This window comes from Pleurodeles waltl, chromosome 7 (genome assembly GCF_031143425.1).
Source record: "Pleurodeles waltl isolate 20211129_DDA chromosome 7, aPleWal1.hap1.20221129, whole genome shotgun sequence".
NCBI classification, from domain to species: domain Eukaryota; kingdom Metazoa; phylum Chordata; class Amphibia; order Caudata; family Salamandridae; genus Pleurodeles; species Pleurodeles waltl.
Window position 1 is genome coordinate 1,525,983,706 of NC_090446.1, and position 15,797 is coordinate 1,525,999,502.

General features: G+C 50.5%; 1 protein-coding gene across 2 annotated transcripts in view; it reads right to left on the reverse strand.

Moving 5' to 3' along the window:
- LOC138247463 (cornifelin-like) overlaps window positions 1-15,797 on the reverse strand; it is a 114,828-nt gene that overhangs the window by 18,132 nt on the left and 80,899 nt on the right. For both annotated transcript variants that reach the window (XM_069202088.1, XM_069202089.1), the window contains exon 3: window positions 11,900-12,036. In XM_069202088.1, coding sequence (XP_069058189.1) covers window positions 11,900-12,036 — 137 coding nt within the window. The remainder of the gene's footprint in view (window positions 1-11,899; window positions 12,037-15,797) is intronic.

Here is a 15,797-nt window from a genome sequence, read left to right on the forward strand (position 1 = left end):
AGAGACCTGATGAGTCCCGTTAACACTAGAGGTAAGGCATTGGACAGACCTCATGAGTCCTGTTGGTACTAGACATAAGGCAGTGGACAGACCTCGTGAGTCCTGTTAGTACTAGACATAAGGCAGTGGACAGACCTCGTGAGTCCTGTTCATACTAGAGGTAAGGCAGTGGAGAGACATTGTTATGCCCCTTGGTACTAGAGGTAAGGCAGCAGACAGACCTCATGAGTACCATTGGCATTAAAGGTCAGTCAGTGGAGAGACCATGTGAGGACTGTTGGCACTAGAGGTCAGACAGTGGACAGACCTCGTGAGTCCTGTTGCAACTAGAGGTCAGGGAGTGGAGAGACCTCATGAGTCCCGTTGGTACGAGAGGTAAAGCAGTGGACAGACCTTGTGAGTCCTGTTGGCACTACAGGTAAGGCAGTGGACAGACCTTGTGAGAACTGTTGCCACTAGATGTCTGGCAGTGGACAGACCTTGTGAGTCCTGTTGACACTAGAGGTAAGGCAGTGGACAGACCTCATGAGTCCCGTTGACACTAGAGGTAAGGCAGTGGAGAGACCTCATGAGTCCCGTTGGTACTAGAAGTAAGACAGTGGAGACACCTCGCGAGTCCCGTTGGCACAAGAGGTAAGGCATTGGACAGACCTTGTGAGGTCTGTTGGCACTAGAGGTCAGGCAGTGGAGAGACGTTGTGATGCCTGTTTGCATTAGAGGTTAGGCAGTAGAGAGAAGCTGTGATGTCCGTTGGCACTAGAGATTCGGCAGTGGAGACACCTCGTGAGTCCCGTTGTCACTAGAGGTAAGGCAGTGGACAGACCTCGTGAGTCCTGTTGTCACTAGAGGTAAGGCAGTGGACAGACCTCATGAGTCCCGTTGGCACTAGAGGTAAGGCAGTGGAGAGACCTCATGAGTCCTGTTGACACTAGAAGTAAGGCAGTGGAGAGACCTCATGAGTCCTGTTGGTACTAGAGGTAAGGCAGTGGAGAGACCTCAAGAGTCCCGTTGACACTAGAGGTAAGGCAGTGGAGAGACCTCATGAGTCCTGTTGGTACTAGAGGTAAGGCAGTGGAGAGACCTCACGAGTCCCGTTGACACTAGAGGTAATGCAGTGGAGAGACCTCATGAGTCCTGTTGACACTAGAGGTAAGGCAGTGGACAGACCTCATAAGTCCCGTTGGTACTAGAAGTAAGACAGTGGAGACACCTCGCGAGTCCCGTTGGCACAAGAGGTAAGGCATTGGACAGACCTTGTGAGGTCTGTTGGCACTAGAGGTAAGGCAGTGGAGAGACCTCATGAGTCCCGTTGACACTAGAGGTAAGGCAGTGGAGAGACCTCATGAGTCCTGTTGGTACTAGAGGTCAGGCAGTGGAGAGACGTTGTGATGCCTGTTTGCATTAGAGGTTAGGCAGTAGAGAGAAGCTGTGATGTCCGTTGGCACTAGAGATTCGGCAGTGGACAGACCTCGTGAGTCCTGTTGTCACTAGAGGTAAGGCAGTGGACAGACCTCGTGAGTCCTGTTGGCACAAGATGCAAGGCATTGGACAGACCTTGTGATGCCTGCTGGCACTAGAGGTCACGCAGTGAAGAGACGTGATGCCCACTGGCACTAGAGGTCAGGTAGTGGAGAGATGTTGTGATGCACATTGGCACTAGAGGTAAGGAAGTGGACTGACCTTGTGAGTCCCGTTGGTATTAGAGGGAAGGCAGTGGACAGGATTTGTGATGTCCATTGGCACTAGAGGTAAAGCATTTAACAGACCTTGTGAGACCTGTTGACACTAGAGGTTAGGAAGTGGAGACACTATGTGATGCCGGTTGGCACTAGACTGTAGGTAGTGGAGAGATGTTGTGATACCCATTGGCACTAGAGGTTAGGCAGTGGAGAGACGCTGTGATGCCCGCTGGCACTAGAGGTAAGGCACTAGAGGTAAGGCATTGGAGAGACACTGAGATGCCCGCTGGCAGTAGAGATCAGGCAGTGAAGAGACATTGTGATGCTTGCTGGCACTAGAGGTTAGGCATTGGAGAGACACTGTGATGCCCGCTGGCACTAGAACTCAGCCAGTGAAGAGACGTTGTGATGCCCATTTGCACTAGAAGTTAGGCAATGGGCAGACCTCGTGTGTCCCGATGGTACTGGTGGTACGGCAGTAGAAAGGCTTTGTGATGCGCATTGGCACTAGAGGTAAGGCAGTGGAGGGACGTTGTGATGCCCTTTGGCACTAGGGGTTAGGCAGTGGAGAGACGTTGTGATGCCTGTTGGTACTAAAGGTCAGGCAGTGGAGAGACCTCATGAGTTCCGTTGACACTAGAGGTAAGGCAGTGGAGACACCTCATGAGTCCTGTTGGTACTGGAGGTAAGGCAGTGGACAGACCTCGTGAGTCCCGTTGACATTAGAGGTAAGGCAGTGGAGAGACCTTGTGAGGCCCGTTGGTACTAGAGGTAAGGCATTGGAGAGACCTCATGAGTTCCGTTGACACTAGAGGTAAGGCAGTGGAGACACCTCATGAGTCCTGTTGGTACTGGAGGTAAGGCAGTGGACAGACCTCGTGAGTCCCGTTGACATTAGAGGTAAGGCAGTGGAGAGACCTTGTGAGGCCCGTTGGCACTAGAGGTAAGGCAGTGGAGAGACCTCATGAGTCCCGTTGACACTAGAGGTAAGGCAGTGGAGAGACATCATGAGTACCGTTGAGTCCCGTTGACACTAGAGGTAAGGCAGTGGAGAGACCTCATGAGTCCCGTTAACACTAGAGGTAAGGCATTGGACAGACCTCATGAGTCCTGTTGGTACTAGACATAAGGCAGTGGACAGACCTCGTGAGTCCTGTTAGTACTAGACATAAGGCAGTGGACAGACCTCGTGAGTCCTGTTCATACTAGAGGTAAGGCAGTGGAGAGACATTGTGATGCCCCTTGGTACTAGAGGTAAGGCAGCAGACAGACCTCATGAGTACCATTGGCATTAAAGGTCAGTCAGTGGAGAGACCATGTGAGGACTGTTGGCACTAGAGGTCAGACAGTGGACAGACCTCGTGAGTCCTGTTGCAACTAGAGGTCAGGGAGTGGAGAGACCTCATGAGTCCCGTTAGTACGAGAGGTAAAGCAGTGGACAGACCTTGTGAGTCCTGTTGGCACTACAGGTAAGGCAGTGGACAGACCTTGTGAGAACTGTTGCCACTAGATGTCTGGCAGTGGACAGACCTTGTGAGTCCTGTTGACACTAGAGGTAAGGCAGTGGACAGACCTCATGAGTCCCGTTGGTACTAGAAGTAAGACAGTGGAGACACCTCGCGAGTCCCGTTGGCACAAGAGGTAAGGCATTGGACAGACCTTGTGAGGTCTGTTGGCACTAGAGGTCAGGCAGTGGAGAGACGTTGTGATGCCTGTTTGCATTAGAGGTTAGGCAGTAGAGAGAAGCTGTGATGTCCGTTGGCACTAGAGATTCGGCAGTGGAGACACCTCGTGAGTCCCGTTGTCACTAGAGGTAAGGCAGTGGACAGACCTCGTGAGTCCTGTTGTCACTAGAGGTAAGGCAGTGGACAGACCTCATGAGTCCCGTTGGCACTAGAGGTAAGGCAGTGGAGAGACCTCATGAGTCCTGTTGACACTAGAAGTAAGGCAGTGGAGAGACCTCATGAGTCCTGTTGGTACTAGAGGTAAGGCAGTGGAGAGACCTCAAGAGTCCCGTTGACACTAGAGGTAAGGCAGTGGAGAGACCTCATGAGTCCTGTTGGTACTAGAGGTAAGGCAGTGGAGAGACCTCACGAGTCCCGTTGACACTAGAGGTAATGCAGTGGAGAGACCTCATGAGTCCTGTTGACACTAGAGGTAAGGCAGTGGACAGACCTCATAAGTCCCGTTGGTACTAGAAGTAAGACAGTGGAGACACCTCGCGAGTCCCGTTGGCACAAGAGGTAAGGCATTGGACAGACCTTGTGAGGTCTGTTGGCACTAGAGGTAAGGCAGTGGAGAGACCTCATGAGTCCCGTTGACACTAGAGGTAAGGCAGTGGAGAGACCTCATGAGTCCTGTTGGTACTAGAGGTCAGGCAGTGGAGAGACGTTGTGATGCCTGTTTGCATTAGAGGTTAGGCAGTAGAGAGAAGCTGTGATGTCCGTTGGCACTAGAGATTCGGCAGTGGACAGACCTCGTGAGTCATGTTGTCACTAGAGGTAAGGCAGTGGACAGACCTCGTGAGTCCTGTTGGCACAAGATGCAAGGCATTGGACAGACCTTGTGATGCCTGCTGGCACTAGAGGTCACGCAGTGAAGAGACGTGATGCCCACTGGCACTAGAGGTCAGGTAGTGGAGAGATGTTGTGATGCACATTGGCACTAGAGGTAAGGAAGTGGACTGACCTTGTGAGTCCCGTTGGTATTAGAGGGAAGGCAGTGGACAGGATTTGTGATGTCCATTGGCACTAGAGGTAAAGCATTTAACAGACCTTGTGAGACCTGTTGACACTAGAGGTTAGGAAGTGGAGACACTATGTGATGCCGGTTGGCACTAGACTGTAGGTAGTGGAGAGATGTTGTGATACCCATTGGCACTAGAGGTTAGGCAGTGGAGAGACGCTGTGATGCCCGCTGGCACTAGAGGTAAGGCACTAGAGGTAAGGCATTGGAGAGACACTGAGATGCCCGCTGGCAGTAGAGATCAGGCAGTGAAGAGACATTGTGATGCTTGCTGGCACTAGAGGTTAGGCATTGGAGAGACACTGTGATGCCCGCTGGCACTAGAACTCAGCCAGTGAAGAGACGTTGTGATGCCCATTTGCACTAGAAGTTAGGCAATGGGCAGACCTCGTGTGTCCCGATGGTACTGGTGGTACGGCAGTAGAAAGGCTTTGTGATGCGCATTGGCACTAGAGGTAAGGCAGTGGAGGGACGTTGTGATGCCCTTTGGCACTAGGGGTTAGGCAGTGGAGAGACGTTGTGATGCCTGTTGGTACTAAAGGTCAGGCAGTGGAGAGACGTTCTGATGTCTGTTGGCACTAGAGGTAAGGCAGTGGAGAGACATTGTGATGCCAGTTGGCAATAGAGGTTAGTCTCTGGAAAGAGGCTGTGATGCATGTTGGCCGTAGAGGTTAGGCAGTGGAGAGGCATTGAGTCCTGTTGGTACTAGAGGTAAGGCAGTGGAGAGGTCTTGTGAGGCCCATCGGTACTATACATAAGACAGTGGACAGACCTCTGAATCCGTTGCTACTGGAGGTAAGGCAGTGGAGAGACCTTGTGAGGCCCATTAGTACTAGAGAAAAGGCAGTGGAGAGAAGTTATGAGTCCCGTTGGTATCAGACATGAGGCAGTGGACAGACCTCGCGATGCCTGCTGGCACTAGAGGTAAGGTGTTGGACAGACCAAATGACACCTGTTGGCACTAGAGGTAAGGCAGTGGAGAGACATCTGAGTCCCATTGGTACAAGTGGTAAGGCAGTGGACAGACCTCGTAACACCGGTTGGCACTAGAGGTAAGACACTGGAGAGCCGTCATGAGTCCCGTTGACACTAGAGGTAAGGCAGTGGAGACACCTCATGAATCCTGTTGGTACTAGAGGTAAAGCAGTGGACAGACCTCATGAGGCCCATCAGCACTATAGGTAAGGCAGTGGAGAGACCTTGCGAGTCCTGTCAGCACCAGAGGGAAGGCAGTGGAGAAATCTTGTGATGCCCATTGGCACTAGACGTAAGGCAGTGGGGAGACATTGTGATGCCTATTGGTACTAGATGTAAGGCAGTGGAGTTAGTCCCGTTGGTACTAAATGTAAGGCGGTGAGAAACACTGTGATGCCCGCTGACACCAGAGGTAAGGCAGTGGATAGGCCTAGTGAGTTCTGTTGGTACTAGAGATAAGGCGGTGGAGAGACCTTGTGATGCCCCTTGGTACTAGAGGTAAGGCGGTGGAGAGACCTTGTGATGCCCCTTGGTACTAGAGGTAAGGCAGTGGACAGACCTTGTGAGTACCATTGGTACTAGAGATAAGGCAGTGGACATTCCTTGTGAGTCCCGTTGGCACTAGGCATAAGAAGAATGGAGACACGCTGTGATGCCCAGAGGCAGTGTAGAGACCTCGAAAGGCCGGTTGGTACGAGATGTAAGGCATTTTGGAGAAATTGTGATGCCATTGGTACTAGACATCATTTCAGTGGAGAGACATCATGAGTCCCGTTGGTACCAGACGTAAGGCAGTGGAGAGTCGTTGTGATGCCTTTGGCACTAGAGGTTAGGCAGTGGAGAGACATTGTGATGCCTATTATCAGTAGACGTTAGACAGTGGAGAGACATAGTGATGCCCGATGGTAGTAGAGGTTAGGCAGTGGAGAGACATTGTGATGCCCGTTGGCACTAGATGTTAGGCAATACAGAGAACTTGTGATGCCCCGTTTGCACTAGAGGTTGGGCAGTGGAGAGACATTGTGATGCCTGCTAGCTCTAGAGATCAGGCAGTGGAGAGACCTTGTGATGCCCGCTGGCACTAGAGGTCAGGCAGTGGAGAGACATTGTGATGCCCACTGACACTAGAGGTCAGGCAGTGGAGAGATGTTGTGATGCCCACTGGCATTAGAGGTTGGGCAGTGGAGGCATATTGTGATGGCCGTTGGCACTAGTGGTTAGGAAGTGGAGAGACATTTTGATGCCCATTAGCACTAGAGTTAAGGCAGTAGAGAGACCTTGTGATGCCCGTTGGCACTAGAGGTAAGGCAGTGAAGAGATATTGTGTTGCTCATTGGCATTAGAGGTAACACAGTGGAGAGACATTCTGATGCCGGTTGGCACTAGAGGTTGGACAGTAGAGGCATGTTGTGATGCCCGTTGACACCTCTGGTTAGGCCGTGAAGAGACACCGCTGGCACTGGAGTTTAGGCAGTGGAGAGATGCTGTGAAACCCGCCGGCACTAGAGGTTAGGCAGAGGAGAGACTTTGTGATGCCTGCTGGCACTAACGGTTAAGCAGTGGAGAGATGTTGTGATTCCCGTTGGTGCTAGAGGGTAGGCTGTGGAGAGACATTGTGATACCTGCTGGCACTAGAGGTTGGGCACTGGAGAAACACTGTGATGCCCGCTGGCCCTAGAAGTCAGGCAGTGGAGATACATTGTGATGCCCTTTGGCACTAGAAGTGAGGCAGTGGAAAGACCTTGTGATGTCTGTTGGCACTAGAGGTCAGGCAGTAGAAAGATGCTATGACGTCCGCTGTCAGTAGAGGTAAGGCAGTGGAGAGATGTTGTGATGCCCACTGGCACCAGAGGTCAGGCAGTGGAGAAGACGGTGTGACATCCTTTGGCACTAGAAGTCAGGTAGCAGGGAGATGTTGTGCTGTGATGCCCATTGGCACTAGAGGTCAAGCAGTGGAAAGACATCATGATGCCCGTTAGCACTAGAAGTAAGTCAGTGGAGAGATGTTGTGATGCCCACTGGCACCAGAGGTGAGGCAGTGGAGAGACATTGGGATGCTTCCTGGCATTAGAGTTAAGGCAGTGGAGAGACTTTGTGATACCGGTTGGCACTAGAGGTTGGGCAGTAGAGAGACATTGTGATGTTTGTTGGTACTAGAGATAAGGCAGTAGAGAGACGTCGTGAGTCAAGTTTGAAATAGAGGTCAGACAGTGGAGAGACTTTGTAAGTCCCATTGCCACTAGAGGTCAGGCAGTGTACAGACACTATGATGCCCCCTGGCACTAGAGGTAAGGCAGTGGAGAGATGTTGAGATGCCCGCAGGCACCAGAGGTCAGGCAGTGGAGTGACATTGTGATGCTTCCTGGCATCAGAGGTGAGGCAGTGGAGAGACTTTGTGATGCCAGTTGGCAGTAGAGAGACATTGTGATGTTCATTGGTACTAGAGATAAGGCAGTAGAGAGACATTGTGAGTCTCGTTGGAACTAGGCGTCAGACAGTGGAGAGACGTTGTAAGTCCTATTGGCACTAGGTGTTAGGCAGTGGAGAGACGTTGTGATGCCCATAGGCGCCGGAGATTAGGCAGTGGAGAGATGTGATGCCCACTTGCGCTAAAAGTGAGGCAGTAGAGAGACGCTGTGAAACCGTTGGCACTAGAAGTCAGGTAGTGGAGAGATGTTGTGCTGTGATGCCCACTGGCATTAGAGGTTGGGCAGTGGAGGGATGATGTGATGGCCGTTGATTCTAGAGGTAAGGCAGTGGAGGGACAGTGATGGCCATTGGCACTAGAGGTCAGGCAGTGGAGGGACAGTGATGGCCATTGGCACTAGAGGTCAGGCAGTGGAGGGACGTTGTAATGCCCGCTGGCACTAGAGGTCAGGCAGTGGAGGGATGTTGTGATGGCCGTTGATTCTAGAGGTAAGGCAGTGGAGGGACAGTGATGGCCATTGGCACTAGAGGTCAGGCAGTGGAGGGACGTTGTAATGCCCGCTGGCACTAGAGGTCAGGCAGTGGAGGGATGTTGTGATGCCCGCTGGCACTAGAGGTCAGGCAGTGGAGGGATGTTGTGATGGCCGTTGATTCTAGAGGTAAGGCAGTGGAGGGACAGTGATGGCCATTGGCACTAGAGGTCAGGCAGTGGAGGGACGTTGTAATGCCCGCTGGCACTAGAGGTCAGGCAGTGGAGGGATGTTGTGATGCCCGCTGGCACTAGAGGTCAGGCAGTGGAGGGATGTTGTGATGCCCGCTGGCACTAGAGGTCAGGCAGTGGAGAGATGTTGTGATGCCCGCTGGCACTAGAGATGGGGAAGCCGCCTGGCAGGAAGGGGTGTTCTGGGAATAGTGGAATGTAAACCTTTTACCCCTGAATGTTGTATGATGCGTTTCCACCAACCCTAGGGTGTGCCCTGTCAGGTGCATGCCATCCTCCCAGATGCCTCGGGGACTCTGTCGGAGACTACCTAACACACCCAAGGTGTGATGTGTGACTCTTTGTAGGTTTGGTTTTCAATCTAAGGGTATTTAGGTTAATTAGGAATTATCCAGTTTCTTTCCAAATGGACAGAGAGACACCGGAGCATTTCCTCATGAAGTGTAAGTGGATTATTTGGCCCTTGTGGGGAGCTACATGGCAAAATCTACCAATAACATTGTGTTTTTTTATTAACGGGGATATAATAAGAGTAAACTGTCATAGCTTTGACATTAGATGGAATTCTTCTGTAAGAAATGGGCAAATTGTTCCAGTCAAACGTAAATCTTAAAATGTTGGCTATTCCAGTGTTCTGAGCTGGCTGGGGGGCGTTGCTGTGTATAATTAGTCCTGGGAGGGAGGGGGAAAAGATGAGGTTTTATGTCACTAAAAAGGATGTTCCCCTGAGGAGTCAGTCGCCAGCTGCTCAGGTGAGCTGCTGCTATGTCTTCTCACAGCAGCACAATCCTCTCAAACCCTGCGGACAGAAAACACCCACTGTTTCCAGCAGATGGGTGCACGCAGCACACTGTTTACAGCACCTGGGTAGGTGTGCAGCAAGCAACAGATCGAGCCTGCAGCTCATAGAAGGTGCGCAGCCCGCTGCTTGATCTGGACAGGCGTGCACACTTAAAACACGCCGGCTTGCAGGCATCATGCTCCTTGTTCTGGACAGACAAGCACACTTAAAACAAGCGGGCTTGCATGCAGCACGCGGCTTCTTCCAGACAGGCGTGCACACTTAAAACAAGCGGGCTTGCATGCAGCACGCGGCTTCCTCCAGACAGGCGTGCACACTTAAAACAAGCGGGCTTGCATGCAGCACGCGGCTTCCTCCAGACAGGCGTGCACACTTAAAACAAGCGGGCTTGCATGCAGCACGCGGCTTCTTCCAGATAGGCGTGCACACTTAAAACAAGCGGGCTTGCATGCAGCACGCGGATTCTTCCAGACAGGCGTGCACACTTAAAACAAGTAGGCTTGCATGCAGCATGTGGCTTGTTCTGGACAGGCGTGCACGCTTACAACCAGTGGGCTTGCATGCAGCACACTTCTTATTATAGACAGGTGTGCACACTTAAAACAAGTAGGCTTGCATGCAGCACGCAGCTGGTTCTAGACAGACGTGTACACTTACAACCAGTGGCCGTGCATGCAGCACACTTCTTATTATAGACAGGTGTGCACACTTAAAACATGTAGGCTTGCATGCAGCATGCAGCTTGTTCTAGACTGCTGTTCATGTTTAGAACCAGTGGGCTAGCATGCAGCATTCTCCTTGTCCTGGACAGGCGTGCACGCTTACAACCAGTGGGCTTGCATTCAGCACACTTCTTATTCTAGACAGGTGTGCACACTTAAAACAAGTAGGCTTGCATGCAGCACGCGGCTTGTTCTAGACAGCTGTGCATGTTTAGAACCAGTGGCGTGCATGTAACACGCTCCTTGTTCTGTACAGGCGTGCACGCTTAGGTCCAGTGGGCTTGCATGCTGCATGCTCCTTGTTCTAGACAAGCATGCTTCCTTAGAACAAGTGGGCTTCCATGCAACACGCAGCTTGTTCTAGACAGCTGTGCATGTTTAGAACCAGTGGGCTTGCATGCAGCATGATCCTTGTTCTGGAAAGGTATGCAGGCTTACAACCAGTGGGCTTGCATTCAGCACACTTCTTGTTCTAGACAAGTGTACACACTTAAAACAAGTAGGCTTGCATGCAGCACGTGGCTTGTTCTAGACAGCTGTGCATGTTTAGAACCAGTGGGTTTGCATGCAGCATGCTGCTTGTTCTAGACTGCTGTGCATGTTTAGAACCAGTGGGCTTGAATGCAGCATCCTCCTTGTTCTGGAAAGGTATGGACGCATACTACCAGTAGGCTTGCATGCAGCATACATCTTGTTCTGGAAAGGTATGCACGCTTACAACCAATAGGCTTACATTCAGCTCACTTCTTATTCTAGACAGGCGTGCACACTTAAAACAAGTAGGCTTGCATGCAGAACGCGGCTTGTTCTAGACTGCTGTGCATGTTTAGAACCAGTGGTGTGCAGTGCATGCATCACTCTCCTTGTTCTGGACAGACGTGCACGCTTAGGTCCAGTGGGCTTGCATGCAGCATGCTCCTTGTTCTAGACAAGCATGCTTCTTAGAACAAGTGGGCTTCCATGCAACACGCAGCTTGTTCTAGACAGCTGAGCATGTTTAGAACCAGTGGGCTTGCATGCAGCATGATCCTTGTTCTGGACAGGCGTGCACGCTTATAACCAGTGGGCTTGCATGCAGCACACTTCTTGTTCTAGACAAGTGTACACACTTAAAACAAGTAGGCTTGCATGCAGCACGTGGCTTGTTCTAGACAGCTGTGCATGTTTAGAACCAGTGGGTTTGCATGCAGCACGCTGCTTGTTCTAGACAGCTGTGCATGTTTAGAACCAGTGGGCTTGCATGCAGAACGCGGCTTGTTCTGGACAGCTGTGCATGTTTAGAACCAGTGGGTTTGCATGCAGCACGTGGCTTGTTCTTGACAGCTGTGCATGTTTAGAACCAGTGGGTTTGCATGCAGCACGCTGCTTGTTCTAGACAGCTGTGCATGTTTAGAACCAGTGGGCTTGCATGCAGCATGATTCTTGTTCTGAACAGGCGTGCACGCTTAGAACCAGTGGGCCTGCATGCAGCATGATGCTTGTTCTGAACAGGTGTGCACGCTTAGAACCAGTGGGCTTGCATGCAGCATGATCCTTGTTCTAGACAGGCACACTTTATTAGAACAAGTGGGCTTCCATGCAACACGCAGCTTGTTCTAGACAGATGTGCATGTTTAGAACCAGTGGGCTTGGATACAACATGTCCTGCAGACAGACAGCTGTGCAGCTCCCTCCTTACTGCATATAGACAGGTACACAGCATGCACTGCTCACATCAGAGTTAATATCCACCCCACAGACTCATTTTATGAAGCTGGTTTTCTTCCAGGTTGCATGGGTTGTCTCCCACCTTCACCCACATGTCACTCACCAGAATGTGGGCTCCTACCTGTATATTGTGGCGGTGGCGGAGGCTGGTTCGCATGGCTGCACGCGCCCCAGGCAGGTAAGGTACACAGAAGGATTCACCCATCGTATCTGCCAGCATGCAGCAGTGGATGCATGGGCAGAAGGTGCCACAGAGACCTGGAAGAGAAGACAGACAGATCAGCTGCAAGGAATACCTGGGAGAACGAGCCACACAGATCTGCAAAACAAGCACAGGCAGCAGCAGAGAGGCTTCAGCGTGGGCGCACGCAGCCCAAAACCTCCTACAGAATACGGCGATGAAAGGAGGTTTATGCAGGTATAGTCACTCACATATTCCCTCATTCACTCCCTCACTTCTTCACATACTGTTGCACTGTCTCACTTGCTTTCTCAATCACTCATGCTCAGGCAGCTGGGATGAGAAGATGCCCTGTGTACAACCAGCACCCCTACCTCAGGTTCCCCATAGCTGGGTCTGCAGGTGTGTGTCTTCCTGTCTCAGCACACAGACCAGGCATTCATGGGGTGTAACCCACAATGGGGCACTATGTACCCCTCCCCCCACTGACTAGCACTGCTGTCAGCTCACACAGCCATAGACGACTGACTCACCTGTCTTCTTTCAGAGAGTTGACTTCTAGCCTCGTCTGTGTTTTTAAATTTGTCTACCACTCCCCTGCAACTTGTTCTTTCATTCCATCGACGTGGGACATTGACAACAGGTGTTTATGTGTTTGTGTGTGTGGAGTAGGTTGTGCGGAATGTATGATGGAACACAAATCCTGGAACCACGCATGCCTGAACAACACGGTCGGAACAACAACCGTGTTGTTCCCACACATGCCTTTACCACGATTTTTCGTGGTAAAGGCATGCCTAGTAAAGGCCTGTAAGGAACGGAATGCGTGGTTCCAACATGCGACCCCCACCTTCCCTAACACCTAGAAGTACCCCACCCCTAAAATTAAAACAACCCCGACCCCTCACCCCGCTCCTAAAACTACCCCGACCCCCACCCTCTAAAGCTAAAACTACCCCGACCCGGCACCACTAAAACTAAAACTATCCCCATCCCCCACCCCTAAAAACTAAAACTACCCTCACCCCACCCCTAAAACTAAAACAACCCCGACCCCATCCCTTAAAACAAAACTACACCAACCCCCCCACCCCGCCCCCAGAAACAAAACTTCCCTGTCTCACCCCACCCCTAATACTAAAACTACCCCGACCCCCCACCTCTGCCCCTAAAACTAAAACTACCCGACCATCCAACCCTGCCCCTAAAACTACCCCAACCCAACCCCCTAATACTAAAACAACCCTGACCCCACACCTAAAAACAAAACTACCCCAAACCCCACTCCTGCCCCTAAAAACTAAAACTACCCCAACCCCCACCACGCCCCTAAAAGCAAAACTACCCTGACCCTCCACCCCAATACTAAAGCAACCCCGACCCCTCCACCCCTGCCCTAAAACTAAAACTACCCCGAACCCCACCCCTAAAACTAAAACTACACGACCCCCTACTCCGCCTCTAAAAAGAAACCTACCCCATTCCCCCACCCCGACCCCTAAAAAGCAGAACTACCACATCCTCCACCCGCCCCTAAAAACCAAACTACCCCCACCCCTAAAAACTACCCTCCAACCCTGCACCACTTACCTGACCGCGTCCTCTCCCAATGCTGACTCCCTTTTTCTGTGCCTTAACCACGCATGTGCGTTGTTCAGCACACGCGTGGTTCAGGCACAAATGAACGAAGTTGCTGTTCTAGCAAGCGTGGTTCCGCTTGCCTTGTTCACGACTTTGTTGTTCCGGAGTCGTGCTTCCGGATGTTTCCCTGGCTGGACCAGAAGAACTACCTGAAACTGGTCCCAGAGGACATGTGGCATACACAAAGTCTGTCTGAACCCCTGGTGTAAGCATGGGGCAGAAAATATCAGCCAGTGTGTCAGGATTTCTCTACCAGTGTCATGGGTCCTACAGCAGTGCTGACTGAGAAGCTATTCTGTGTCTGTGGTTGGACAAGTGACCGCCAGGTTCGGGACCAGAAGCCAGGGAATTTCAGCAGCCTTCGGGAGGTGCTGCCGTGGGCCTCTCTTGAAGGAGGGAGCTGACTGACTGCTTAGAAGGGGGGATGCAAGGACCTGGGGCAAGATGAAAAGGAGCTGCCCACTGCGACTCATGGATGGACCTGAATACTTAAATTGTAGAATGAGTCCTTGGAACGCGCATGCCCAGATGCTGCAGTGACTGATCTTCATAGAGCACATGACTCGTTGGTGACTGCTTGACAGGGAGAAATTGCAGCCACACTCTGTGGTATCACCTAAAGAAAGGTCAGATGTGGTGTTGCACCATGCTGGGATTGCTCCAAACAGTCTGTAGTGGGCACCAACCTGCACCTTTCAATAGTCCCTGTGAAGCGGGGTGAGATGTTTACGTAGCTTGGGTGGTGGGCCTGCCATTGAGGAAGATCTGCTAAACATACGATGGACCGGGAACAGCATGGTCCAAGCTCAGTCTATTAAGGACCAACGCTGGTGCTGCTAATGACTGACAAACAGGGGAATGTGCATGTGCTCCAGACATGGACCACAGCAAAATGGCTGGCGCGGGGCAGGATCAGGGCGATTCCATACAGAAGGCGGTGTGAGAAAATCCATCACCCAGAGTAGCGCTGTGTCCGCCCCCCACCATCGCGCAGAGGTCAAAATTGCTCTTGGAAAAAACAAAAGCAAAAAGCTACTGTGTGAAGGTGTAGACACCCGGGGCGGGTGGAAATCATTACTTCTGGAACTGACCTAACCACCAAATCTTGGGAGTGGTCGACACCACATAAAGGGGCAACATGCAAACATTAGCCACAAATTCCCCAGGACAGAATAGTCCTAAATTGTGTATTGCAACCATTGTACAGCTGTGCTAGGCTGCCCCTTAGTCCACAGAGGTTGTTACCCTGATAACTATCAATTGAAAGGTTCTCTGCTGATTAAGTACAGTATTGTGTTGTGTGTTGGAAATAAATTACCTTTTTAAGCAAACCTTCTGGCTGGCCCTTGATTAATTGCTAGACATTGGATATTTTATAGTTCAGTGAGTTTCTACCCTACACCTCCCTCGGTAAGCTTTGGACTGCTCGAGCTAGCTACCCAGATGCTCAAGTAGTAAGGGTTTTGGGCTCAGTTTTGTGCTGAATTGTATACTAAAGCCCCAGGACACCAGTGGTAAAAGAAAATAATTGTTACAATTTGAGCTCAGTAACCTCTGCCTGCCCTGGAACTTCTGAAAAAGCCCCCAAACATACTGCCTCGTCCACACTGCTGCTCACGGATTTGCTGCTACGACTGAGGTTACAATTACTCAGTTGCCTCGTCACTGTCTCACCTGTTTTTCATTCACATACTGTTCCATGGGAAATGACAAGAATGTTCAGAAACAGAACAGAGAAGGTAAGAAATGATTATCATGTATATAATATAGTTGTTTTAATTATTGCTCTACAAAGTCCAACACTTTTCCTACTTATGTTTAAGTTGGATTTAGACCAGTAAATCTGAGCTATCGGAAGTCAACACTTTTGTAAGTGTTCCCAATTTTTTATTGTAAATTTTGTATATTTCTTATTTAATCTTTATGTATGTTTTAAGATTAATGGTATTTTCTATTGTGTGATATATGATTTTAAGATAGATTTGTTAATTTTATTTTTTAGTTATTGTTACTGTTGTGGTATTTTTTAACATAGTTTAATTATGTTTATTTTTTTAAAGTATATATGTAAATAGATATATACGTAAATGCTTACCATAAAAAAAAGCAATAATCGTTTTTAAAAGATATCTCATTCAAATATCAACACAAAATTGAGAAATGTGAAACTGGCCTTCAAGGATGATGCCAGCTTTGT